The sequence below is a fragment of the Sesamum indicum genome, linkage group LG2, assembly GCF_026168435.1.
Source record: "Sesamum indicum cultivar Baizhima isolate 11 linkage group LG2, ASM2616843v1, whole genome shotgun sequence".
In the NCBI taxonomy this organism is placed as follows: domain Eukaryota; kingdom Viridiplantae; phylum Streptophyta; class Magnoliopsida; order Lamiales; family Pedaliaceae; genus Sesamum; species Sesamum indicum.
The window spans coordinates 23089041-23115367 of record NC_142658.1 but is presented as its reverse complement, the minus strand read 5'-3'; the positions used below and the strand labels follow the sequence as shown (position 1 = coordinate 23115367).

At 37.8% G+C, this 26327-nt stretch overlaps 5 protein-coding genes across 10 annotated transcripts; 2 read left to right on the top strand and 3 right to left on the bottom strand.

Moving 5' to 3' along the window:
* Positions 1 to 3147: 3147 nt before the first annotated feature.
* LOC105156716 (uncharacterized) lies at positions 3148 to 3700 on the bottom strand. The gene has a single exon (XM_011072937.3). The coding sequence runs from the start codon at positions 3414 to 3416 to the stop codon at positions 3207 to 3209; it is 210 nt and encodes a 69-aa protein (XP_011071239.2). The 5' UTR covers positions 3417 to 3700; the 3' UTR covers positions 3148 to 3206.
* A 3-nt stretch (positions 3701 to 3703) lies between these two features.
* On the top strand, positions 3704 to 12051 carry LOC105156714 (calmodulin-binding transcription activator 4). 6 transcript variants are annotated; one of them, XM_011072936.3, is made up of 12 exons: positions 3704 to 4243; positions 5036 to 5161; positions 5317 to 5432; positions 5961 to 6049; positions 6352 to 6397; positions 6789 to 7218; positions 7287 to 7469; positions 7557 to 7777; positions 8102 to 8778; positions 10059 to 10647; positions 11247 to 11537; positions 11617 to 12051. In XM_011072936.3, the coding sequence occupies exons 1-12, from the start codon at positions 4231 to 4233 to the stop codon at positions 11722 to 11724; spliced, it is 2889 nt and encodes a 962-aa protein (XP_011071238.1). In that variant the 5' UTR covers positions 3704 to 4230; the 3' UTR covers positions 11725 to 12051. The 6 variants fall into 6 exon arrangements, with proteins under 6 accessions (XP_011071238.1, XP_088733706.1, XP_088733709.1 ...); XM_088877580.1 differs by having other exon boundaries at positions 5247 to 5432; XM_088877583.1 differs by lacking the exons at positions 3704 to 4243; positions 5036 to 5161; positions 5317 to 5432 and adding an exon at positions 6540 to 6561 and having other exon boundaries at positions 5959 to 6049.
* A 176-nt stretch (positions 12052 to 12227) lies between these two features.
* Positions 12228 to 13305, top strand: LOC105156713 (uncharacterized). The gene is made up of 2 exons (XM_011072935.3): positions 12228 to 12614; positions 12726 to 13305. The coding sequence occupies exons 1-2, from the start codon at positions 12345 to 12347 to the stop codon at positions 13176 to 13178; spliced, it is 723 nt and encodes a 240-aa protein (XP_011071237.1). The 5' UTR covers positions 12228 to 12344; the 3' UTR covers positions 13179 to 13305.
* Positions 13306 to 13468: 163 nt separating this feature from the next.
* LOC105156712 (nuclear transport factor 2B) lies at positions 13469 to 14661 on the bottom strand. Its single transcript, XM_011072934.3, has 2 exons — positions 14208 to 14661; positions 13469 to 13727 (listed from the first exon to the last, which is right to left on the bottom strand). Exons 1-2 carry the CDS (start codon positions 14502 to 14504, stop codon positions 13653 to 13655), a joined length of 372 nt encoding a protein of 123 aa, XP_011071236.1. The 5' UTR covers positions 14505 to 14661; the 3' UTR covers positions 13469 to 13652.
* Positions 14662 to 15094: 433 nt separating this feature from the next.
* HK3 (histidine kinase 3) lies at positions 15095 to 21650 on the bottom strand. The gene is made up of 11 exons (XM_011072931.3): positions 20226 to 21650; positions 19538 to 19819; positions 19097 to 19266; positions 18759 to 18971; positions 18352 to 18538; positions 18202 to 18253; positions 17866 to 18095; positions 17655 to 17753; positions 16166 to 17283; positions 15638 to 15992; positions 15095 to 15551 (listed from the first exon to the last, which is right to left on the bottom strand). Exons 1-10 carry the CDS (start codon positions 20709 to 20711, stop codon positions 15728 to 15730), a joined length of 3102 nt encoding a protein of 1033 aa, XP_011071233.1. The 5' UTR covers positions 20712 to 21650; the 3' UTR covers positions 15095 to 15551; positions 15638 to 15727.
* Positions 21651 to 26327: the final 4677 nt, after the last annotated feature.

The following is a 26327-nucleotide window of genomic DNA, read 5'->3' as shown; positions in this document are numbered from 1 at the left end:
AAACATGTGGAATTAATTTGTAGGGCCATCACTTGGCACTGGATGAGTTGTCGATGCACCATAAAAATTTCGATAAGAACATCATTTGAATCCACAACAACCTAAATGTTTCCCACCTTAGTGAACCATTCCCAATTCAATGTAGCAGCCTGCACACGGTGGAAATTAGTGTTAGCTACTCTCGTTTCTAGTAAACCACAGAACTTCATCCGAAACTCCTTCACGAGCTCTGCCACCGCAATTTGATGGGTCTTGCGATTCAGAACTCTAACATTCCAAGTAGCGGCTGGAATCTCGACATATCCTCCTTAGGGTTGCTTTCATTAGGGCCCTTGGATGACTCCCCCAACTCTCCGTCCAACAGCAGAGGTTGAAAATGATTGTATAGCACTATATCTTTCCCTTTCTCCAAGTGTAGGGAGTACATAAGTGGGTTCGGTATATGATTCAGGTTGTCCGCCCCCACGAGCACAATGGTTACCTAAGTGGCTACTACAACATGGCTCTGACTTGAGTCATCTATGTCACCCGTATGTTACTATTCCTTTGGTCATTCCTTGTTGAATGAAACTCATGCGCTTTCTTTACAACATAGACATTAACAGGGGTTTCCCTTGTCCCTTGGTTAAGGGGCAGTTAACTTGGGAGTGCCCGGATGATTTACATTTGAGGCACTTGCTAGGAATCAATTCATATTCCACATCCCACTTTGCATGGAGTTGGTTGTCCCTTGTCAATATTTGGTATCATTACCACCAAATATTTCAGCAATTTTGCATCATACTCCAGCATGACGCATACTCTTTCATAATCTATTCGAGCACACATGTGTGTAATAGCATCCAGGTACAATGGATTACCCACCACACTCTCCACAATGCTAAGTCCATCATCTGTCCACAGCTCCACTAGTAGATGTTTGAGCTTGATCCATATTGCAACATGTATATGACAATGTTTCCTAAGAGACAGTCCCGGTTCCCATCATCGTAAGACTATTGGTTGACCTTGGAACAGCTACGGACAACCCTCTATGATTTGTTCCATAGCACCTACCGTCTTGAACTGGAAAAATTAAAACCCGTTGAAAGTGGTGGACACCTCTGTGATATCTACCTAAATAGATCAGACATATGCATTAAGTTGGGGGAAGTATGGCTTGCATCCAAGAAAGTAATCCACCACCGTTGTACTCCATCTTTTTCATCCAAATCGCACCATCTCAATCGTTGGATGCACCTTCACTTCCCCTTTTTGCACAAATGGGGAATGTACTTTAGCGTCTTCTGAAAGAGTTGTGAAACCCCTTGGCAAATCGGTCCCTCATTTCTTGTAATAATATGTTGTCAATAAAGATTTCTTGGGTCAGCAACCCACCCACTGTCTTGTTGCCATCATGTATAGCCGGAGTAAGCGCATCAGACCTTCCCTTTCCACTGTCAGAGGTTTAGGGCTAGAAACCCTCACAGAAGTAGGGGTATTACCCTGCATGGCCGCCATATATGGTTGTTGGGGGTCAGCTGCATCAACCTCCAAGTCCACAAGTATGTGCTCATCATTCTTGGAGATCGGGCTTCCCACTTAGTTCGCAGACGATCTAAAATTGAAACGCTTCAGCGTCCCCATGTTCAAAGACATGCTTCACTAACCCCAGGAACTGTTTGAAATCAAATATGGAGTGAAGTTCCTCATCTCCCGCCTATTCACCATCCTCACTAGCCTTATCCTCCGTTGCTTGTCCATATCTGCTATCACTAGGGTTAGGGTTAGACATCGCAGATGCGTGCATGGTGTGTGTAGGGATCAGAACGTTTAATAAAAGTGAATTTTTTTCAGGCATTCCAACTTCTTAATTAGTTCCTTGATTTGCCATCTATATATCTCACTACAGTACTACTACTGAATGCACACCAAATCAATGAATTGATTGATTTTCAATCCATCAATAATCTTCTAGAAATACGTAATCCCCCGTGCATATATATATATACATACACGTCTATTAGAGTAGTCAAACTGATCATCGAAATGTTTTACTGCAGTAGTCTCCATTATGTTGGAAATTATTTTTGGCCCAAGACCAAAACTGTAGGCCCAAGCCCACATACATTTGGATGATTGTCCAACCATCTTTGGCCCACTCTCTTCACTCAACCCACTCCATTTGCCCAAGCCCATTTACCCGACCCGCTCCTTTTGGCTTCTTATTTCCCTAATCTACTGCAGTAACCCATCTTTTCACTCTTCTTCTTCTTCTCTCTCTCTCTCTCTCTGTCATCTTTCCTCAATTTTCTTCTTCCACAGCCCTAATCATTCACCGCCATTAATGTTGTCGCACTATAAATACATATTCCTCCATGATTATGATAATCAATCTAACAGATAACAAAACAAAATATTCTCACCCTTTCTCCAAACAGTGTTCTCCATGAAAAACTTTTGTGGTTTGGAGTCTTTGTGACGAAGGCTAATTTTTGTGGGGTGTTTGAAGCCTTTGTGGCTTGAGCGGTTGAAGCTTTTGGTGACTTGCATAGTTGGGGCCTTTGTGGCTTTGAGTTGGATATGGCAACCGTGTGTTGTTGCAGGCTTAAGTGGCTGTGAACTTCTCCCACATCTGGCTCCATGGTTTATTTTATATTAATATTATTAGATTTGTAATCCATTTTTTATATTATTAAAAATTTATTATAATATTGGTATGTAATTATTTAAGGGTTTTTGTAATCCACTAATTTTTTAATTTTCATAATGGTTCATTAGTGTTTGTAATTATGGGCTGATTCGGATGGGATAAAAACCCAACAAATTGAAAATTTTATCTTACACTTGTTGAATTAGATTTAGCATTAGTTTTTCTTTTGTGGAACAGATGAATTAATTAAGAATTAACAATGAGCAATGAATAGTCTTAATCGTTGATTCTGGAATTCCCCCCACTTATTTAAACAACGTTTGCCATGTGTACATCTAGGAAGGAATATATATATATATATATATATTGTAATTATAAATGGATTGATGGCCTTTCAATGAAGAAGAAAATATATAAATCATACATGGTCTTAAAATAATTAATTAAATCAGACGTTAGGTGATCATGATAGGGTATTGTATGATCATAGTGAGTGCAGTACGTACGTAGCGCAGTAGAAGAAACAAATAATATTCCATGATTGATTACGTAATTAAGGAAAAGACTGTAAGATTCAGCCAAGGTACAAATGAACTCTAATTGCTATCATGAAAACACAAATGAGAGCAAAGAAAAACAAAGCATGAACCATGACGGCAGCCCCACTGGTGTGGAAATTCCCGAATTCCACCCAACGGCGGTGCCCCGGCAGCTGGAAAAGCAGTCCTGGCGAGAGCAATACGAAGAGTAAGACACTCACAAACACGGGGCCCCAATCCGACATGATCGTAAATATGTTGAAATGAATTAATATTATGCGGGGATGATGAAGAGGGGGATTATATAAGTAGGAGGAAGGTAGTTGTGGGATTGATGAAATTAAAAAGAGATATGGAGAGTGGGGCGGGAGGGAGGGGATCAAGTTACTTAGATGCTCGCCTCTTTACATTACACAAACATATATGAAAGCACGTGAAGGTGAAGGGGTAATGATGAATTGTTCCTCTCCACCCACTCTTTCATCTTCTTCTATAATTAATAATTAATTAAGATTGGGTGCATGGGCGGTAGAGCCTGGATCTAAATCCAGTAATTAATACATCTTCAATTCTATTTATAATTTTCATTTTATGGTTTAATTATCTTAAAACTTAAAAGATTTATAATATTTTCTTTTGCTTTGGCTTTTGTATCCTTGATTTATTTATTTATAAGAATTAAAAAAGAAGATTGGAGGACGTACATTAAAGTTATTTCAAAGTGAGATGAGATTGTTGTTGTAATGTAATTAGAAAGCATAATTGACCACAAATTAGTTTTGAGTATGAACCAAATGAATAGGGGTTGAGGTTGAGTGTGAGTCAACGCTATACCTCTGCTATGCCTATTTCACTTTTGAGTTTTGATCACTGCACCTGCTGTGCCTATGTGTGTGCTGTCTACTCTTCTCTACTCTGCTCTGCTCTGCTCGTCCTCAGATCCATCCATCTTCTCCTCCCTACCCATCATCACTCACGCTGCTGCTTAACTACTGTTTTCCCTACCACCATTCTTTCGCTCTCGAGTTTTCCTGCTCACTGCTCCGCCCCTGCGCTCCCATGATGCAATCAGGTTCACATCATTTCTTCCTCTTTATTTTTATTTTTTTTTTAAATTTCCCAAACTAGCTCTTACTTCTACCATTTTCATTTCTTAAATCATATTTATGAGTTTAATTTCCTAATTAATCATGCGAGGTTCCCTGCATTTACCGATGAATAATAATCTCAAAAGTTTTAAGCTTCCCCTGAGGTCTACTCAATCTTAATAGGTAGCTTGTTTGTTTGAATGAGGTAATACAGCTCCGGCTGCTTGTTGTTTTGAATGAGGTAATCCAGCTCAGGGCTGCTTTTTGTTTTGATTGAGGTAATACAGCTCAGCGCTGCTGTTTGCCTCGCTTTCAGATTTAATGGTGTTAAGATTCCCTGGAAAAACACAAGACTTTGTTACAGCTGGATAGTTAGGATATGTTTTGTGCTTCGTCATACATTCTTTTACCTTTTGAATTTACCGTGTTTAGTATAGAAAAATAAAATGAAAGATTATACTTATTAGAAACTGGTTTTCATCTCATTTTTTCCTTCTAGCAAAAGAAGAAGCATCAATTTGTGTAGCATAAAAGTGTTCAGGGCAGTTGGTTATCATGAAAACAATGAAATTACCTTAGAAAGATTAGCTAGGATGTTGGTTCATCATATATGTCCAATTATTTTCTTGGCAGTTTCCTCTAAAACAAAACAATAGAAATTGATTTCTCTCACAAGTTTCCTCAATCGAATCTAAGATCCAAAACAATGCCTTAATTATTCCATGATGTTGTCTTCACTCATCCAACTGCTTCTGTTATATGCAAATTTTCTTCAGGATATGATATCAATCATCTTGTTCGGGAAGCTCAAACTCGGTGGCTCAAGCCAGTTGAAGTGTTTCTCATCTTACAGAATTATGAGGAGCACCAGCTCACCCACCAAATCCCTCAAAAACCACCTAGTAATGTTGATATTAGCTTCTTCTCTTTCTTTTATTGAGTGCTTCATATGATCTGTGTTCAAGGATTTGACATATATCGGACCAGGGAGGAACCCCCCTGTATGGTCCCAATGGTCATCGGTTATCTTCCATCTCAGCAAACCATTGCTTAACAGGTGGATCTTTGTATCTGTTCAACAAGCAAGTACTAAGATTTTTTCGCAAAGATGGTCATAGGTGGCGTAGAAGGAGGGATCAGAGAACTATTGCTGAAGCACATGAACGGCTTAAGGTTGTTGGTGATATTCTGATTGTTGGGTTCACTTAACTTATTGCATTTGTTTTCTGTTTCTTGTTCTTGTTCTTATTCTTAATCTTCCTTCGAACTTCTTCCATCACCATTCTGTGAAAGGCCTCCTCATCTCTATTTGTTGATGTTGGTAAGAATTTATCTGGAAATCTAATTTATCAAAGCATAACCTCTGGATTTGGTATTTCTGGTGCGTAATATATGCACATTAAATGTTCAAAAATACCATCACTAGTCTGCACCAGCTCGATTTGGTTCACAACAATCATGCATTGATTTAAAAGTGTTAATGTACTTTTACTGTTATGTAATCCATAGAACAATCATCTAAAGAGGAACCAACCTACAAGGTCTTTTTGGCTGTTGAATGAAGAACAGCATCTCAAGTTTGATGTTTAACATGTCATCTTCCCGTATTCATTATGCAAGCAGACATGGTTAACCATGGAATTTACTGGATGGGATGCTAGTTTATGTGAAACTTTTTCCTGACATTCTTCTTATTACTAGGTTGGGAATGTAGAAGCCCTAAACTGTTATTATGCCCATGGGGAGGAGAATTCTAACTTTCAAAGGCGCAGCTATTGGATGTTGGATCCGTAAGTTTGTAGATTTAGTTGATATCGGTATTTGCCTTAGCTCTTGGTTGAGCAGTAACTCAAATATATGTTACAGTGTAGCATTGAAGTTTACATGGTTTTGTATATCTTTAAATTTAAAACTGCTTAAAAATAGAAGATAATAACTTATGGATACAGCTGTATATAAGCGTCCAGTTCTGACTTATTTCAAGATAGACTATTGGCTTGAAGTTAATTTTAAATTTTTAACTATTATTTTACCTGTTTCAATCACTCTCCCCTCTTCCTTTATCTTCTAAATAAATTTTTTGTTGTACCAGGAAATACGAGCACATCGTTCTTGTTCACTACAGAGATATTGGCGCAGTAAGTATTCTTGAGTTCAATTTGGGCAAAGCAGATATATTTTAACTACAGTTATAATAATGTTGTCCTTCTATCATTCAGATCACAATCACTTTGACTGCCCATTTGCATATGTTTTCTCGTTCATTATTCTGCTGATCAGATATTGAAGGCTCTGACTAGAGGTAGCACTGACTTCCTGGATGGAACAAAAGTCTTGTCATTCATGTTGAAGTTCTTACCTTAATATCTCTTAGACAAAGGTTTTCTGTTTCACCAACTTGTGGTCCAAGCTAAATTTCATTGCAATCAGTATATGCAAACGAATCAATCCTTTATATATAGGCTTTGTCTGTTTGTATAGTATTCCATGACTTCATGAGCTTTCCTGCAATTTAATCGTGTATTACAGGGAAAGCAGAATGCTGGATCAACGTCTCAGTTTTCAACATTTTGTTCATCTGCCGTCAATCCTAGTCATAACTCTTTACCAACACAACAACCAGACTCTTCTTTTGACATTGGTGAATCTTATGAATTGAATCATAATCAATCAAGTCCCAGCTCCGTGGAGATTAGCTCTAGTCAAATGAAGGATCCTGTGCCAAATCATTTCGATATTATAGAGAGAACTGATGAGGTCAGTAGTTCATCAGTGCCGGATTTAAGTCGGGCATTGCGAAGAATTGAACAGCAACTGAGTTTAAATGATGAGGAGGTGGAAGAAATGAAGACGTTCTATGTCGAGAATGAGGATTCAAATGATTTAGAAGACGTGCTATGTGATTATGAATTATCTGGTCAGACACCAAATGTTCCAGATCTTCTTCCAGAACAATCAGGTATACCATTAATGAGCTCCTTTTTTTTTTTTCCCTGTTTTCATGTCAAATACTTGATGTGTTAACAGAATTAGGAGCGAAACCAAAAGCGGCATGGGGGGTGCTCATGGGGCATGACTTTAAAGGTGACGGAGTTCAACAACGTCATCAACTCCCAGCAGTAGAAGTTGACATTTGGAATGAGGTGCTATACAGCTCCCAGAAGTTGCCAAATCTTGAGTTGCAAACAAAACTTGGAGCAGAGTATGCTAGTAAGATTTCTTATTAGCTATTTTTCATTTATAACTTTTCGAATCTTTGATTTGACAAGAACTCTGATAACCATCTTACTCTGGCAGTTCTTTCAAGTCTACAACATGTAGATTCTCAGAAATACCATGCATATTCTTCTGTACCACATGCGTATGGGACCACTCAACACTACTATTCATCATTATTTGACCAAGATGGTTCGGGAACTTCTCTTGAAAGTAACATAAGTTTGACCTGTGCCCAAAAGCAGAAGTTCACTATCCGTGAGATATCTCCAGATTGGTGTTATTCATCCGAGGGTGCAAAGGTATATGTCATAAAATTTAGTAGCAGATATTTCATAATTTTATATGTTGATCGTCCCTGCCTGGGATTTAAAATCTTGGGTTTTCTTGGCAAATTCTTGGCTGAGATTAGCGAGGATTTGATTATGCTTATCCTGTGGACCTGTATAGATACAATTGTCATGATTTATGTCCTTTTGCTCGGAGTAGACAATAGAAAAGTACGTTGTTTTGCTTATGTTAGCACAACCAAATATTAACAAATTCATTGTTAAATTTGTTCGAGTTTCTTTAGTTTCATATTGACTTCCAAATGTAGAAATTCAAGGTTTGAATTCAACTTGCAGATCATCATTATTGGGTCTTTCCTCTCTGATCCATCAGAGTGTGCATGGGCTTGTATGATTGGTGACTCTGAAGTTCCAGTTCAGATTATTCAGGAAGGTGTCCTCTGCTGCCATTCTCCACCTCACTTTCAGGGAAAAGTCAATATTTGCATCACTTCTGGGAATCAGGAATCTTGTAGTGAAGTTAGGGAGTTTGAATATCGTGCTAAGCCTAATGTTTGTACACACAGTAATCTACCTAAAACAGAGGTTAATAAGAGTTCCGAGGAACTCTTGTTGCTTGTCAGATTTGTGCAAATGCTACTATCTGATCTCCTGCCAAAAGGAGATGTCTCTAGATCAAGAATTAATTTGTTGGGGAAATCAAGGATGTCTGAGGACTCATGGAGCCAAATCATTGATTCACTTTTAGTTGGCACTTCAACATCATCAAGCACTCTTGATTGGCTTCTCCAAGAACTTCTGAAGGACAAGTTGGAAGTGTGGCTTTCATGCAAATTACAGAAGAACAACCTCAGAGGCTGCTCTTTATCAAAGAAAGAACAAGGTATCATACACATGGCCGCTGGATTGGGGTTGGAATGGGCGTTGAAACCAGTTCTGAATTCTGGAGTAAGCATTAATTTCCGCGACATTAATGGGTGGACTGCACTTCACTGGGCCGCACGATTTGGGAGGTATATTTATTTTTGTTTTCCAGAAACTTCCTTCGGACATTTCATTTCCATGTGGTATCTTGCAGTATGATGTTTGGCATCTTCTAGTTTGAAGATGTTATCAACTAAATTTATTTGCTATCTTGAGCAATTGATTGTTCTACGCCATTAATCTCCTTCAACAGAAAGCCGTGGTATCACGAACAGGCTAATCAATGTGTGCAATTCTATCCCATTGCATTAACATGTTACCATAGAATATAACAGTGATCAGCTTGTCTACTTCTTCATTTTTCACTTTTCTATGAGTTTGTGGGCTGCACAAAAGCAATAAGATTGGGGAATTTGGTCAACAACCTTGCAATGGCCAATTTCACTGAGTCGGTAAAAAAAGCGCCTAAGGAAGACCCAGATGGAATAGACATTGTAACTAGATGGCTAATCAATCTCCGAAAGAAGCTGATATGATTGTACTCGGTTGAAATATAGGGGGAAATAACATTCCTTGTCTCCAACCTGAAGTTCTGAATTTTGCAAACTTCTTAGTCAACTTCTTTCCTATTACAAGTGGTACTGGACTACTACAGGAAAACAAATGAATAATTATACTTTTTAACATATTACATGAAGTTGCTTGGCGCAGCCCCTAGAAGGCTCCACAGTGCTATACATAACAGTGACATTGATCTATAGCGGCAAACCCTGCTAGTGCTTTCTTTCTAATTCCTGGAAGCATGTTTCTTTTGTTGTATTGGGCGAGCTTAATTCTGTAGAAGTGTTTTTTAGTCATTAGCTACACATTGATGGTCTAGGAAGAGAATGAGGGGAGGGTGTTTAGCTGTGGGCATTCCATGATTGTGTTTTATCCAAAACCCTCCCGTTGGAAAAGGTAAAATGAAATCTAGTCGCAGCTTCTAATTACTTCAAGCCTCTTTTAGTACTTGCATCCAAGTCCAGTTAAACTGTTATTTTATAGTTTTGCAAAACAACAATAAAATTTGAAGCGGACTCGTGTGAAATCACAAAGATTACATTTTTTTGTTCTTTTCTTGAATTTCTGAGAATCATGGACCTGAAGAAACATATAGCAGAAACTGATGGACATTCAGCAGAGTTGTTGATATTGCCCTGATCAACCAGCTTTATAACACCATCTTTATCTTCAATTTCTTCCCTGAGTTCCCAAACAGTGGACCCAATATCTGCAGCTCCCTGTTAGTATCACCATAGGTAAAGCCGTTCACTGATAAACTCATGTATTTTGCCAGAACATATCAACTTCAAATGCTATTTTGTGACAGGGAAAAGATGGTTGCTGCTCTGATAGCATCGGGTGCATCAGCTGGAGCAGTTACAGATCCCAATTCACAGGACCCTACTGGTAAGACAGCAGCAGCAATTGCTGCTACCTGGGGCCATATGGGACTTGCTGGTTATCTTTCAGAAGTTGCGCTAACTAGTCACCTGTCATCCCTCACACTGGAGGAAAGTGAACTATCTAAAGGATCTGCTGCCGTCGAAGCAGAAAGAACAGTGAATAGTTTATCAAAGGAAAGCTCCTCTTCCAATGAGGATCAGGTTTTTCTTAAGCATACACTGGCTGCGGTTCGGAATTCTGCTCAGGCTGCTGCACGTATACAGTCTGCCTTTCGTGCTCATTCATTTCGGAAGAGGCAGCAGAGAGAAGCTGCAGTTGCCATTGGTGATGCTGTTAGAGATGAATACTGCATATTAGCACACAACATTCGGAGGATTTCAGAGGCTTCAAAGTTGGCGTTCCGCAATGTACGTGACTATAACTCAGCTGCTTTATCTATTCAGAAGAAATATAGAGGCTGGAAAGGTAGGAAGGACTTCCTTGCATTCCGCCAGAAAGTTGTAAAGATACAGGTATGTCATTCTGCCTTGTGATCAAGAGAAAACTTGATGGCTATAATGCCACTGATTAACTGGCGCATTTTCTGACCTAGCCTTGTTGTTTTCTCATAAAAAGCGTCTTCTCTATGTCTACCGTCTTATAAGGACATTAATAAGCAGAATAACCAATATGTTTGGACGCAAGGATAAGATTTTAGACAAAAAACTAAGGAGTCAGATGATTTTCCAGGTAAAGAAATCTAAATGTGAGAGATCACAAACCAGAAATCTATTAGGTAAACCAAAGGAGAAAAAAGGCTCTTATCAAGTAATCTAGAAAACTCTGATAAAATCGGTGGATGGATGTGCATTTCTTTTGTACGACCTATGTCTTATGTAACTGATGAAAAAGAAAATGCACCTTAAATCATGCTATCTATTTGCCGCTGGTACATTGCTTTCCTGAAATAAGGTGTGTTTTTCTAACACGAGCATGGACAGCAACATGAACCTTGCTTTAGACTGATTTAAACTTTAAGTCTGGGTTTCTTTTTTAATTGGATTTAAATACTAAAGTTGAACAAACCAGTTAAGGCAGAAGATGAGACTCATATCTTGTTCTCGTCATTCAGGCTCATGTGAGGGGCTATCAGGTGAGGAAGAATAGTAAGGTTTGCTGGGCAGTTGGCATACTGGACAAGGTTATACTAAGGTGGCGCAGACGAGGAGTTGGTTTGCGAGGATTTCGACATGACTCAGAATCTATCGATGAAAGTGAGGACGAAGACATCCTTAAGGTGTTCAGGAAGCAGAAAGTGGATGCAGCTATTGATGAAGCTGTCTCTAGGGTGCTGTCTATGGTTGAATCTCCTGATGCACGTCAGCAATATCATCGCATTCTTGAAAAGTATCGTCAAGCCAAGGTAATCAAAGCTTCATAGTGACGGAAATCTCATGCCTATAGCTTCGTAATCTGTTCCTACTGATGTATAATTCTGGCAGGCTGAGCTTGAAAGTGCGGAGTCAGACACAGCATCCTCTTCTGCTCCTCACATTTCATCATATCAGGGCGTACTTTCCCATATGGAAAATGATGAGATTACCAGTTAACGTAGTTGCAGTTGCTGGTCATTCAAAAGTTTGCTTCCTTCTGTAATTGCTTTGTTCCAGCTAGAGGGATGTAGTGATTATGTATTTTTCGCTGGTGGATGTCATGCTAAAATTCATGGCTAAGCCCAAGGCAGTTTCGGGTATAAAAACTGAGAGTGTGAAGGAAATCATACGCATACGATACGGCATACATTGACGTTGCCCAAAGTCTTCTACTCGACCTGTCGTTCTTGCTCCTTTGCACCTTTTTAATTAGCACACACAAACTGTATTATTGGAACTTTATTTTAATTGGAGAAATCAATATGGAGAATTAGGATATTGATATGGGCCGTGTCAGTGTCAGTGTGTTTATTTGATTATTATATCCTAAAGCAAATGTCAGTGAAACTGCAAAAACGGCGATGTCAAGAAAGAGACCGACCCTCCAAGAATCTACGGCCAATATCAATCCGTTGAGCTAATCGCAAGAGGCGTCCGCGATCAGCTCTCCGAATTTAAAGGATTACAATAAATACTTGCAACCATTGGGAAGACCACAAACAGTCCCTTGAAAATCAAGAGGCATAAATCTAAAATTATGAGTATGACGTGTCAACAGCTCCATCTCTCAGGAGTGCATGATGTGGGCTTCTGAATTGGATACCGCCCTCTCGTGTTTATTGATAGAAGCAGCTATAGAGAGAGAGAGGAGAGAGAGAGAGATGGAATCAGACAAAAAGTTGGAGTTAATACAGAAAGCAATAAGAAAATTGATGGAGGAGGAAGAAATTAAAGCCGACATGGAGGCATCGTTATCCAAAGAAAGCTTGGTGGGTGTACATGATAACGAAAAAACCGGCGGCCGTGGCCACCACCAGCGACAGCTCCTCTCCAGACTTCTGTCTGAGGTACCGTATCATTCATATCAATAGACTAAATAACAGTTGGTTAGGTTGTTCCGTTCTTTTTGAACTTTGATACAAGTAAACTGGAATTTCTACGTTTTTGCATATTACCAGTTAGAGTCATTAGAAGAAGAGAAAAATGTTACTGAAGAATCCAAACCAGAGGCTAACGTAGAAGATAAATTATGTTCGGCGATTGATGAATCAAATGGAGTTGGCAACGAAGAGATAGTGAAAGAGCTGAAGGAGGTAAAGAAGCAGAATCTCATGACTCACTGCCTCCTCACTGTCATGATTGTACTGACCATAGCCTGGCAACTGTCTGAGGTGTCTCTCATTTTGAAAATAAAAGATGGATTGAGCAACCCCCTCAGATCCGTTGGTGGAATCATTGGAGGATTTTTCAAAGGCCGCCGTAGTGTTAATGTTGTTCAAGATGTTATCAAACAGGCATCTGAGATGCAAAAACAGGTTACTGAACCTACCTATCTCCCCGGCCTCAAAATTCCAGATCTTCCCCACTTGGAATTGCCGGGTTTTGATACGAGCGACGACGAGGAGCAGTAGCCGTCTAGAATTTTATACCGTATTTGCTTGTTAATCTGGCTATCATTTTACAACTGATGGAAGAAGGCTAAAGAAGTGCGGATGTAACTCACACCAAGAATTGTACATGATTGTCATATTCGTACCACACCATATGAATCATCGAGGAGCTGAGGAATCACATCAACTAGCTCTAAAAATCTGTAATTCTTATCCGCTCAACTCCAGACTGCAGGGCGTCAGTCCAGAAATGTTTGGCAATGGCATAATTAATTAAAAGCTTAAACCAACATATAAAACAAGGCAGGCCATGAACATTAAATTCACTCATCATGACGTAGATGTTAATAAATAAAGCACAAGCGAAAGAGAGACAAACAAATGTGTCCAATGGCAAAGCAATCTTTGGTATTCATATCTAAGGAATTGTCTTAAACGTACACCAAAAACAAACATTTGGAACAACAGCAACACCACCTTGGAGCAATACATTCTTCATGCATAGTTGAGCCGGAAGATGTCGTTCAACACGTAAAAGCTGCCCTGAGGCGTTGGCATTAGATGGAACATCTGTAAACAATCAATAGACGCCATCAGTAATTCAATGCCAACAACAAACGAACAAACAAACTAATCATAAGAAACTGCAACAATTTAGATACTCATGGGAGATTTAACATGAATTACTCGTACCATATAGATGCAACAGTTAAGAAGTCTCAATCAACCGAACAACAAAAAGTGTTTTGTGAATATGGCTATTCCCGTTCACTGTGATAAGCATTTACTCGTACATCCCAAGTCAAACAACAAACATCAAGATCCGGAAATACTTTCACAGAACCATTGAGTTTTGAGAAGAATTTGCACGGATGCTAAAAACAAACATCTAATCCCGTCACTTGGAACTTATACAATCTTCTCCCCACGTTTAGGACAGATTCATTCGAAAATTTTGTTTCATGTGGATATTTTCTGTAAACCAACTATATAGACACAAAAGTAAAAAAAGCTCAATCACAGTTGAAAAGCAACAATAACAAGGCTTGCCTGGCTAAACTTGAGGGGATGCTGCTCGCCAGCAAGCTGAAGATTACCAGAAACAAAGACAAGCATTCCGCCAGCAGGACCGGAGGGCTGGCAATCGACGGTGGTGATGGCATGCTGGCACTGCTGAAACGGCAAACTGGTGAGCTTTGCAGAAATACTTTGGGATCCCTGGATTTTGAGGCCCTCGAATGAGAGCATAGATGAATCCTGGTAGAGGTTGGCAAGGCCCGGACGGTTGGTGTCGAAAGTGGAATAGTAATGCTCAACGAAGGCCTTGGCGACCGCGTCTGGATCCATTGCCGCCGAGGCGACAGTAGTGAGGGAGGGTAGGGGGCGGAGGCGGTGTTGCTTGGTTGGGGCGGTGCAAGGGAAAGAAGGGAAGCAGGGCGGGTCTTAAGACTTAAGAAATGGTGGGGGAGGTGTCACAGCAGACGGTGGCGTCTTTTCAACGCATAGTCGTTCTTCTTTCATTTCTCTTATATTATTTATATTTTATTGTCATAGCAATGAGGTGGATTTTTGTATTAATTAAGGAAGAAGTGGTTAGAATAATCAATTTCAATGTAGATTTAATAAATAAATTAAATTGAGAGTAAAATAATATTTAGCAATGCAGCGTATAATGAGGGGGTTGTAACTTGTATCAGCAGTAGTAGTAGCAGGGCATGAGAATTGAGATGAATGGGACTCCCACTCTTTGTTATATGTGAACAAAATACAGAGTATCCCTTTGAATTGAATGCTGCAATAAGCCTTAGTTTGGCTGTAGCATTGTGTTGGTAAAAGAAGGAAGGCAGGCAGGCAGGCAGTTGTTCAAGAATCAAGATTCATTTCATTACACAATCAACATAACATCTCCCACCCCCACAACACATCCAAACACTAAATTGGAATAATAATAATAATAATGAGCAGCAGTTGCAGTACCACCCTCATCAACTTTTTTTTATTCAACCTCCAAAACATATATGTATATATATATATATATACTATCATACATTTTCTACATGCTACATTGGTTTTCCATTGTGTGCATCATCATGTAATATTCTAATCTAATCTAATCTAATTCCTATCATACGTACAAATCAAACTCCAACCCGCCCCCGCCTATGACTTCGCTGCTAAATATCGTCTCTCCATCTCTTGCTTCAAGTAATGAAGCTTGTCTTCACTTCAAACAGGGTCCAATCGAATCCAATCTAAACTACACCTGACTGCACACTCTCCCGAGAAAAAACAGACTTAATGCTACACCAATCTTGTACAGTGTCCACAAAGAATCTTCTCAACTTTATATATACATCATTCTCCTTTCCACTGAAGAAGAAGTAAAACACTTTCCTGCATAATTTCACCCACATCAATCATGCTATGCAAAAAGCGTTGTGGCACGTGTCAAGAGATTATCATGTTAGCAGGATACTCACAATTTGGAAATATCCACAACCCATTTAAAGACTCTGTGGTGTGGTGCATCAAAGAACAGGCCTTTTCCTGGCATCAACCACAATGTTCTTCTACTGATTCTCATCTGACACTGTTTGAAAGAAACGTGAAACCTCCCGATAAAGTTGCTCAGCTTCAAATGGTTTCGACACATAACCATCCATCCCGCATTTCGAGCATTCTTCATTTGTTGCCTGGATCACGTCAGCAGTCATGGCCAAAATAGGCACATGCCAGTTTGACACATTTCCATAAGTTTCCGCAGAGAGTTCCCCACCCTGGATACCGTTATTGATGCTGGCTTCAATGTCCCTAATTCTCCTTGTAGCTTCAAACCTGCACAATCTCCTACTGTCATAAAACAGTAACCACAAATGCAATAATATAACAAGAGCAGTGCATCCTAAAAAGCTATCCGTAATAAGATATGATGTAGCTAGAAGCTGCTTTAACATGCAAGGCCGGACCCTCAAGTTTGAAAGAAAATCAATCAGCCAGATATGTGTTACCCGTCCATTTCTGGCATCTGAATATCCATGAAACAAGCATCAAAAGGATGTGGTGGAGTTAGCAAGGAGATGGCGTCTTTCCCCCTGTCGGCATGGACCACATCAGCACCATACTTTTTCAGAGCACCAGCAGCCACCCTGAGGTTCACGGGATTGTCATCTACGACTAAAATTTTTCTACCATGAATAAGATTGCTGAGGGACAATGAAGTATGAATCTCTCCGTTGCGATAGTTTCCTCGGCTCCCAACACCCATGGCACGCTGTAGGGATGCAGCAAGCATACTTGCTCTCAGTGGTTTCATGACAACAAACGGAGTTGGAACATCAGGAGCTGAAAAACCAGACCGGACAGCACTTGTAGAATTGGATAGAAGCAACGTTTTAATAGAGACCCTGTAATCCGTTCTTAAATTGTTCAACAATAGAACGGACATGCCTAGATCCTTTTCCCAGATTTCTTCTTCAATAAAAACCATGTTTATAGGTGCATTTCTGGGGACTAAGCTAGAGACACCAAAGCTCAAATCAGGAACCACTTCAACGTGGATTCCAAGTCTCTGGATGTGATATTTGGAGACCTTAGCACGGGCAGGTCTGGGGTCCACAAGCAGAGCTCTCATTCCCTGGAATTCGGAAGAAACAGAGTTGGATTGATCATTGACTTGCTGACTAATCTGGTCGTTGAAATTGGAGCAGCCATTAGTGAAAACAGCAGTGAAACTGAAGGTAGATCCAATCTGTGGCAAACTTGCCACCCCGATTTCACCTTTCATGAGGTGGACCAAGCACTTGCTAATGCTTAAACCAATACCAGTGCCACCATGAGTTCGGGTGATGGAGGGGCCGACTTGCATGAAGGGGTTGAAAACACGGGATTGAGCTTCTAGTGGGATGCCTTGACCTGTGTCCTCAACTGATACAATTATATTGATTTGGTCAGCTGAGGACGACACTGAAGAAGGGGTGGATGCCTCTTGATTGAAAGTTCTAAATCCGGCCCAGCTTCGCCTTCTATCAACTACAGGCAACCCACTTAAAGAGCTAGTTGGGTCTTCCAGTTCCACCACTTCTTCAACGAGATGAACAGTCACGAATATGTGTCCTTTATCTGTGAACTGCAGATAGAAATATAGCCAGTAAACATTAAAGTTCAGCAAAAGAAGCAAAAACATAAAATTCTTTTCTTATATATACCGTGTCAAACATGAAATAGCTTTAACTATAAATCACATAAGAACATTGAATCAAATATTTAATTTAGGCATAGGAGTCGATTGGCTCTTCTGCTACCATATTCGCCTGCAGAACTGTTTCCAGACTATCCATGCCCATGCTAATAAGTTGCACTATGTTTCAAGTGGAGGCAGGATTTTTAGGAAACAACTAGACAAGGTGACTTATTACCTAAAGATAATAAACAAATCAAAATGAAGACGTCCAACCAAAATCTATGGTTCAGATGTATCAAATTCTAGGTAAAACTCACTTTGATTGAGTTGCCCACCAGATTGGTAACAATCTGCCGAAATCTTCCGGGGTCACCAACCAGTGTAGCAGGGACTTTACTAGAGACATAAACTGCCAACTGCTCTTGCAATCGCCCAGAGAAAGCAAATAAAAGATAAACAAGATATAATTTAGGTCACTGACAAAACAGGAAGGAAAAAAGAAACCAGAAGGCAAAACATACAATTTACCTCCACTTTTTTGTCTTGTGATTTTCCAGAAAACAATGATAAAACATCATCAAGAATTGCCCTCAAATCAAAGCTAACAGCTTCGAGCTCAAGTTTACCAGATTCAATCTTCGCTTGGTCCAAAACCTCATTTATGAGCGAAACTAAAGCTTTACCACTCTCCCTCGCAGTTCTGACATAATCTTGTTGAGTTTCATCTAGATCTGTATCCATAAGCATCTGCAGCATTCCTGATAAAATAAATGACAGAGACTATCAGATCACTTTCAAATGTGATGTCATCAACTAGGCATTAGATTACGGAAAATTGAACAAAAATCTAACTTAATCACCCACCAAGAACACCATTCATTGGGGTTCTGATTTCATGGGAAACAGTAGCAAGGAACTGCAGGAGAAAGAAATTCATTAGACGCAGTTGTGACTACGTTTCTACCTAAGACTTTAAAGCACTTTAACCTAAAAAAGCAAAAAACAAACAAGTACCCGCGACTTTGCAACATCAGCAGCCTCAGCACGTTTCTTAAGCTCCATCATCTCGTGATAATCATCCTCAACTTTGGCTATTCGGTTCACCGTAGCATGGAAAATTTGCCCCACTAGCAACGAAATTATAAGGATGCCAACTGACGTAGTTATCGCAATCCATGGCCATGGTGGCTTTTGCTTGAATCTGCATCAATAGGATATCCCCTTAACAGATTTACAACAAGGGGCTGCTACAAACAGCTGGTATAGGCTCATCTTTTGGGGCCAATGAGAAACAAGTATAAACAAAGCAATCCAACTGAACAGAAGTATAAACTTATAAGTTTCAAATTATAACTAATAAGTACTCAGGAACCTGGAAGGTCATGGTAAGAAAGAAAAACTTTGAAAAGAGCTCAAGTTACCGGCAATGCATCTCATGCTTTCTGAATGGATCTCCAAAGTTAAGAGGACTGACATGATGCAGCCCATCAAATGAGTCGTTCGAACCATACATGCTGATAGGGTGGGAGATATTGGTAGTATCATATACATTCACAAGGATAGCTTGTTTGCTAGCAAGCTGTTGAAGCAGTTTCTCTACAAGTGATTCAATATCGAATATACCACCAAGATACCTATTCAAAGAATTAGAAGCAGAGAGAAAAGTTCTTAATCAACCATATATCCATTCAATCTAGACGGGAAGAAAACTCGAACACAGAGCTACCAGGATACATAAATTCGAGGTCAGGCGACATACCCAGCAGTTGCTTGGATCCTTTCAGCAGGGGGTGCATTAGGGGAGAGATCTCTTTTGTAGACAGCAAAAGTAAGTATCACTCCAAGGCGGTTTGTTTTCAGTAACCTGAATGGAGCAGTTAGGACACCTTTTCCTGATTCTCTTGCACGCAATACATTCTCACGATCTTCCTGTTAGCACAAGGATTCAACATTTCCTCCTCCTCATACATCTATCTTGAACTTCAAACATTAGAGTAAATATGTGACATGTAATCACAAGATTCACGGCAATGACCTTATGAAAGTAGACATGATGACGACCAATCATTTAAATTACCCTACTTTCTGCGTCGGCATTATGTGATTTGGTTATGAATAAAACTACTTCTATTTATAAAGCATATCGGTGGAGAAACTAACAAATATCAAACTATAGGGACTCACTGCATAAAAACTTTACCTTTCCTGACAGCACATCAACAGATATTATATGAGCAACAGTATCCTGTGCAAAGATGACGGGGGCATATTCCTCCTGCACGGGGGATGTCTCGAGGTCTGCTGGATCATACTCATCATCGTGAACTGGGGTTTGTTCAACATTATCCATTCTCTTAATAGTCCATCCTTGTTGAATCTCAAATTGCTCTCTTTCGGTGTGGAGCACCCTCACTGCATATGCCACTCCACTTGTAAGAGGTCTCTCAAATGATGTTTTCTCTGTATACCTCGCAAAAGTTCGCTGCAAGTTTTTGTAGGCAAACAATAAGGTAAAAAGGCACTTGCAATTAGAATATGAAGAAAAAATCTGGTTGTAAATGCTACATCAGTCAATCAAATAACAAGAAATTTCACTGAGTTCAAGGAGGTCTATGCATATTCTTGATCTCACAAACCCCTCTCCTCTGATCAAAAATAAATTGGGTACAGTATAAATACGTGAGTACACGAGGACAATGGATACTAACAGCATAATATGAGAGAGTTGATAGCTTAACAGCGTACAAGAAGAACAATACCAACTCCTAATGAACCAAACAATGGAAATTCATCCATAACAGCCATGTGATGAAACAATTAGTTTCAGCAGCCCCCTGTCTCTAACTCCTTTTTAAACATAATTATAGCCAGATAGTGAGATGTTTTACCTGATCAATAGCAGATGGGTTCTTTCCATGGTGGAAGATTGAAATCATCACAGACATTGCCTGGATATGATTCATGCTAACATTAAACTGATCTTGCAACATCCTGGCCCTCTCGTCACACATGCTAGCAAGTGTCTCTTTCCTCTTCTCCACAGCTTGTGAACTCATGTACCAAAAAACCCACAAAGCTGCTATAATCCAAAATACTATCCAGGCTATCAAAACCTTCCTCGACCAGTTTTTCCTCACTTTCCTGGAGCCAATATAGTGGGAATAGTGATGGTGGATCTTACAACCACAATCTGAGATCTGATCCCACAACTTCATCCATATTTGCCCTCCATCACCAAGCAAACCAGCCTTGGTGGTCATGATTCCTCCATTACTCAGCCAATTCAAAGAGATCAGGGATAGAAACCAGCAACACAGCAACAAAAGAAGATGGCCCACCTTCAAGCCAAATCCAATTACATGAAGTAAATTCATCTAACCAAGATAATAACAAGGAACACTTCTCAAACAGTACCAGATTCAGCTATACTCCGTTTTTACCTTCTTATTGGATATTATTACACCGACGCTGCCGTCAAGTCTACAGAAAATGCCTAGCTAGACTTCCACCAACACCAAATCCCATCTATGGTTCTTGGAGAAAGCAAATGAACAAACCACCTAAAAAAATGAGTGAGAATGGTAGGAGAATACGGACAATGATGCTATCTTATCCAGCGAATTGCTTCAAACTTGGAGCTCCAAGACCAAGAACTGAGGAAGATAAGGAATTCTCAAACACCCCCACCAGAGGAAGAATCAAGGAATCACCAAGATACCAACTTTTTTTCAAATACAAAACAGAATTTCGATTTCTATCCTGTTAGCTACCAACCAAAAACTCGGCCGGAGAAATGCTCCAAAACTAACCAAGCAAAGATTCTCCCAATAATAGAAATCAAATCATAAACACCCCCACAAGCATATCTAAAGCAAAAACAATAGCATAACCCCAACAAAGAATCTGCAGCAGAAAAACTTGTCTTGAAGATGGTCAGTTAGCCTTAAATTCTTGAAAATCAAACTAACTCGGAGAAGTGGGATTATGGGTTTTAGAGTTTGACTCTGAAATGAGCCAACTATTGGTATTGTAGACAAGTGAGGTAATAATATGTTTGAAAGATTAATGATTGCTGCAGTAAATAATGTTCCCACTATGAGAAGAAAGAGAGGGAGAGAGAAAGCATCTAGAGGAAAAAAAAAACTATATGGACACTATGCAACAAGAATCTGTGAAAGCAAGATGAAGGGAATATGGTGGTAGAAATGTCTGCTAGCAAAGGGCCATTATCTCTATCCCATTTCATCCATCCATCTATCTCCATCCAAACCCAGAAAGAAAAAGAAGAAATAATAATAATAATGGTGCAAGAAAAGATAAAACTTTCAGACATTATTTTAACATTAATAATTGGAGGAATAAACTATTAGAAAGGATGGGAAATAATAATTTATTGAAGAGGGCAGAAAAGGGTATACTCCCACTCACCAAGAAAAAAAAAAGAAAAAAATCACTGCTTTTGCAACTTTGCTTGGTGTTCACATCCACTGGACAAGTCCCACACGCCAAGAAGTTAACTCTATTCTTCTCTTTTGTATGCATCTGGTGTTCAAAGTCACAACTACCCTTTACAAAATAATAATATTCATAGATGAGAATTCTAGTTGGGTTTTTTTGTTTATTAATTTTGACATTTGCATGGTGATGAAGAAGTTTGATTGGATCAAGTGTTGAGAGGCAAGTTGCAAAGGAGAGGAGAGCCGGGAGGGAATATAAGAAAGTAAGAAAGAAGGCAAAAAAAAAAAAAAGAAAAGAAAAAAGTGAGGCCCCATATATACTTGAAGGTGTTATGTTTGTTTCTTTGAGATGGAATATAAAGTGGTGTCTAGAGGCTTACACCACTATGTTTGTATTTGTAGACACCACCCCATAAAGCTCGCATAATTATTATTTAAATAACAAATATAATTTGTATATAAAAAATAATAAGACTGTCTATAATAATATTGTTATTGGTCATTATATTTCAATATGTATGTAGTATATATTATTAAGTAGATAGTTGTTAATTTATTTTTTCAACATGCATGTGATTTGAAGAGCAACAAACCTATATATTGTTGTGTGGTGTGTTAATGAATAGGAATAGGCATTTCTTTATTAAACAAAACATGAAGATGAAAGAAAAGCAAAACAAAAATTCTGAAATAAAGAAGAAAAAAGTGGAGGGGCACTATTGGGAAGCATCAAGAAGTAGTGGCAATATGGTGAATATGGTAAGAAAGATATAAGGATTAAGGTGGGTGTGGGGTGTGGGGTATGGGATATGGGGCATTGGCAATGGTTGTGATGAAGGTAGTGATTAGGCCATCACTACGACGCCCACTTCTTTTTTCAAGTTTTTTTTTTTTTTAATAGTATTGTTTTTGGTTGTAGGTCTGGGCTTTGAAAGCGACGGCCCACGTCAGCCCACCAGTTGTTCGGTTAGACGGACCAATGACGTTGACCGCCTTACACAGCCCATTATCCATCCATCCCCCTTAATGGGGATGCTATTGCTACGTGTTCAAATGTATAGGACCATCTGAGTGACACGTGGCTTAATGGGGTCGTTCTGCCACACTCTCTCGCTCTCACAATCGCTTATCTTCAATCAATGACTTCTTCAAGCCCTTGTCTATTTTTCTAAAATTATTTTACGTATATTAGATAATAGGATAGAATTAATAACCGCAAATTAAATTAATTCCATAAAGAAAGTAAGTAAGTGACCAATGGTTTATTACTTTATTTAACTTATGATCAGTAAAGTAAATAAGGCGTAAATATCATATGTTGTGTGACTCAAACTCATCATGATCGTATATATATACATACATGCATGTTCATTTCAACAAACTAATTGCAATTAATTAAGAGAGAAAGTAGAGCAGGTAGGAAGTAATCAATGAAGAGAGAGTATATGGTGCAATCAACAACATTGGAAAATATAGTCATAAATTACAAAATTATCCTTGCTAACTTTGATACCTGAAAAAGTTTATATATATATCAGGTGGTAAACTGATCATGGACTTAAATATATATACATATAATAATTTAGAAAAAAAGAGTTAGAAAATGAATCGTTAATACTAATATTTAACTTAATTACATCTGTATTAATATTAATTCTCAAGTTCATGTAGGTGGAGTCCGTGAATTAACGTAATCAAAGCACAACTCAATCATAGTGGAAGATTGAAGTATTTATCTACCAAAAAATACTAAAGTTCAAATAAAATATTCTAAATTTATTATAGCGTTTAATGTAAAAATAAGTTGAAACACCTATAAATTAATATTATTTAAGACTCAAATCAATATTGAAGGAGATAAAAACTTAAGTTTCTGATTTAAAGTTGAGAAATCAAAGAATATGCATTCGGAATTAGATATTCAAATAATGATTTTTACCCACAAAAACATTCAAATATTCATTTATAATATTTTCTTATTTCATTAAATTCACAAGTAGGAAAATTTGCAGTACAGAGATTATATATAACAAATCTTTTTCTCAACTTTTCATGTGAATTTTATAAAATATTTGTAAGTTACCAAATATATATGATCTCATAAGATACTTTAGAATTTTATAAATCCATCCAAGTACCCTACAAATCCATCATTAATATAATTTGGGTGCTCCTCATTAATTATATATAGTAGGACCCCTTCATATATATTAATAAGAGTAGAATTTTATATTTTCAAAATTTTTCTATAAATTAATTAGCTCTTCATAAATTCAGATTGGATTGATTTTGAGACCACAAAGTAGCTCATTGTGAGCTTGCATCATCATCTAAACTACCCACCCAAACCCATTATCATCATTCTTCTCAAATGAATAACAAGCAAAGATCATTGTGTGTCTCTGTGTGTGTGTCTGTGTGTCTGTGTGAGTTTTTTTTTTTTTTAATGAACTTAAATTGTTGATAACCCTCCAAACAAATTATACAAAGAAATATGGTGGACAATTTCTTATATATTATTATTATTATTAAATAATGATAATAATAATAAGGACAGGGGTAGCTTGACAAAAATATATAGATGAGTAGAAAATAAATACATGATTAAGACATTGTAGTAGCTAGCTAGACAGACACTTTGAAAGGTGATGAGTGACAGCTGAGATGAACTGATTTGCATCATTACTCATCTAATTAGTTTTAATATAATATAATAATCCCTCCAACTCCAATTCCAATTCCAAGTACAACCTAGCACCTATTTGTTTTTTTTTTTTAAATAAATTGATTATAAGTATATTATTCATATCGATATTAATATTTAATAAAAATATTTATAATAATAATTTTATTCTACTCAATAACACCTACTATTACAATAGACAACAACTCCTGATATATAACAGACAACATCCCACATCAACTATTACAATAATCATATATTGCTCAATAACACATACTATTACAGTAGACAACAAATCCTATTATATAATAGACAACAAATCATGTTATATAATAGACAACATCCAATATTAATAAATCATATTATGCAGTAGATTAACTCAACAACTCATACTATGTATTAGATCAACTTCTACTATACATCAAACAACATCCCATGTACTTAATAGGGTTTGAGCATTTAAATTAGCTCTTATTGACAATCTAGCACCTACTCTTAATTACTCTTTATTTTTTTCCCCTTAACAGTTAATTATTAAATATTTTGTAATATATATTGCACTATTGGTGGCAACATTTCAGCTAAATTTGGGGGAATGGCCAGGAATAAAACATGACTAGCATTTCCACATTCATTTAATCGATCACTTTGCTTATTTAAATAATAATTAAGCCCTATACGTACGTACATACATATATATATATATATATATAAAGTTTGTTTTTTTTTTTCGTTTTAATTAATTACGTCTCATGAGGGAACAATTTAATGGTGGCCGTGGGGTTTGCTGAAACTTGTGTGATAGCGATTCATCCACGTGACGTGATTGATGTGGGAACTTGCCAAACCTTATTCCTTTTTCAAAAATATTATTTATTTTTAAAATAAAGTTAATTGAATATGTATGACCACCCACCCACCCACCTATATATATGTATAGTGCCTGTATATATATCAACATATATGTATTTTTTTTCTTTTTTGTCTATATATTATAGGCGCCGCAGAAGAAAGAAATATTTGTATTTCTTTATTTCACACACACACACACATATATATATATATTTATATATTACTGCTGAATGTGGATTTTAATTAGTAAGCATTTTTATTATGTTGTATAAGAATAGAAAAATTTTGTTTGAGGCAGACGATTTTTGAGATAAATGTAAAGTATATTTAATTAGAATAAAATAAATAATTGTTATGCATTAATAATGTTTTGGTCTAATAAGAAATGGTGGGTAGTGTTCACATTGAACGCCTCCAATATTGATCAATGACTACTATATTAATTAGAGTTTGGATGGGAAATTGATGATGAAGAAAAGCAGCAGCCCAGTTACCCATACAACATATATAATCTAAAATACTATATATCAAATTAATTATTAATTATCGATTAGGTATTGGTGGATCATATGATATTGTAATTATTGATTAGTAATGAATGATTATGAGGCTTCATAAAATGAAAAATAAAAGCAGCGATCAAAAGAAAGATTGAATGGTAGAGTATGTATTTTTTATGATATATTCCTAATAATGTATTAATTAATGAATGAATGTTGTTATCATCACACCATAATATGATATTAATAATAGTAAAATTCATGTTATACTGACTGACTGACTGATATGGTATGTGAAATTTACTACATTTTATTTGGTTGTCTTATAGTTTATTAGATTGAGGATAAACGCGTTTCAAGAGCTTTCTTAATTAATCTCAGGGGTTAATTAATAATGAGTAGTAGTTGATGTGGTGATCATCCCTCCCATTTTAATGATGAAGTCACCTTTTCTTAACCACATATGTCTAATCAACATAAACATTCTAATTCCAAAAC

Coding starts and splice junctions, on each gene's coding strand:
- LOC105156716 (XM_011072937.3), bottom strand. CDS start 3,416: ATGTCGGATTGGGGCCCCGTGTTTGTGAGTGTCTTACTCTTCGTATTG.
- LOC105156714 (XM_088877580.1), top strand. CDS start 5,039: ATGATATCAATCATCTTGTTCGGGAAGCTCAAACTCGGTGGCTCAAGC. Junction 7,470..7,556: donor ACTTGGAGCAGAGTATGCTA/GTAAGATTTCTT, acceptor TTACTCTGGCAG/TTCTTTCAAGTCTACAACAT. Junction 7,778..8,101: donor ATTCATCCGAGGGTGCAAAG/GTATATGTCATA, acceptor TTCAACTTGCAG/ATCATCATTATTGGGTCTTT.
- LOC105156713 (XM_011072935.3), top strand. CDS start 12,345: ATGATGTGGGCTTCTGAATTGGATACCGCCCTCTCGTGTTTATTGATA. Junction 12,615..12,725: donor TCTCCAGACTTCTGTCTGAG/GTACCGTATCAT, acceptor GCATATTACCAG/TTAGAGTCATTAGAAGAAGA.
- LOC105156712 (XM_011072934.3), bottom strand. CDS start 14,504: ATGGATCCAGACGCGGTCGCCAAGGCCTTCGTTGAGCATTACTATTCC. Junction 13,728..14,207: donor ATCCCCTCAAGTTTAGCCAG/GCAAGCCTTGTT, acceptor GATTGTTTACAG/ATGTTCCATCTAATGCCAAC.
- HK3 (XM_011072931.3), bottom strand. CDS start 20,711: ATGAATTTACTTCATGTAATTGGATTTGGCTTGAAGGTGGGCCATCTT. Junction 19,820..20,225: donor ACCCATCTGCTATTGATCAG/GTAAAACATCTC, acceptor AAAAACTTGCAG/CGAACTTTTGCGAGGTATAC. Junction 18,254..18,351: donor CTGATGTTGCAAAGTCGCGG/GTACTTGTTTGT, acceptor TTTCTCCTGCAG/TTCCTTGCTACTGTTTCCCA.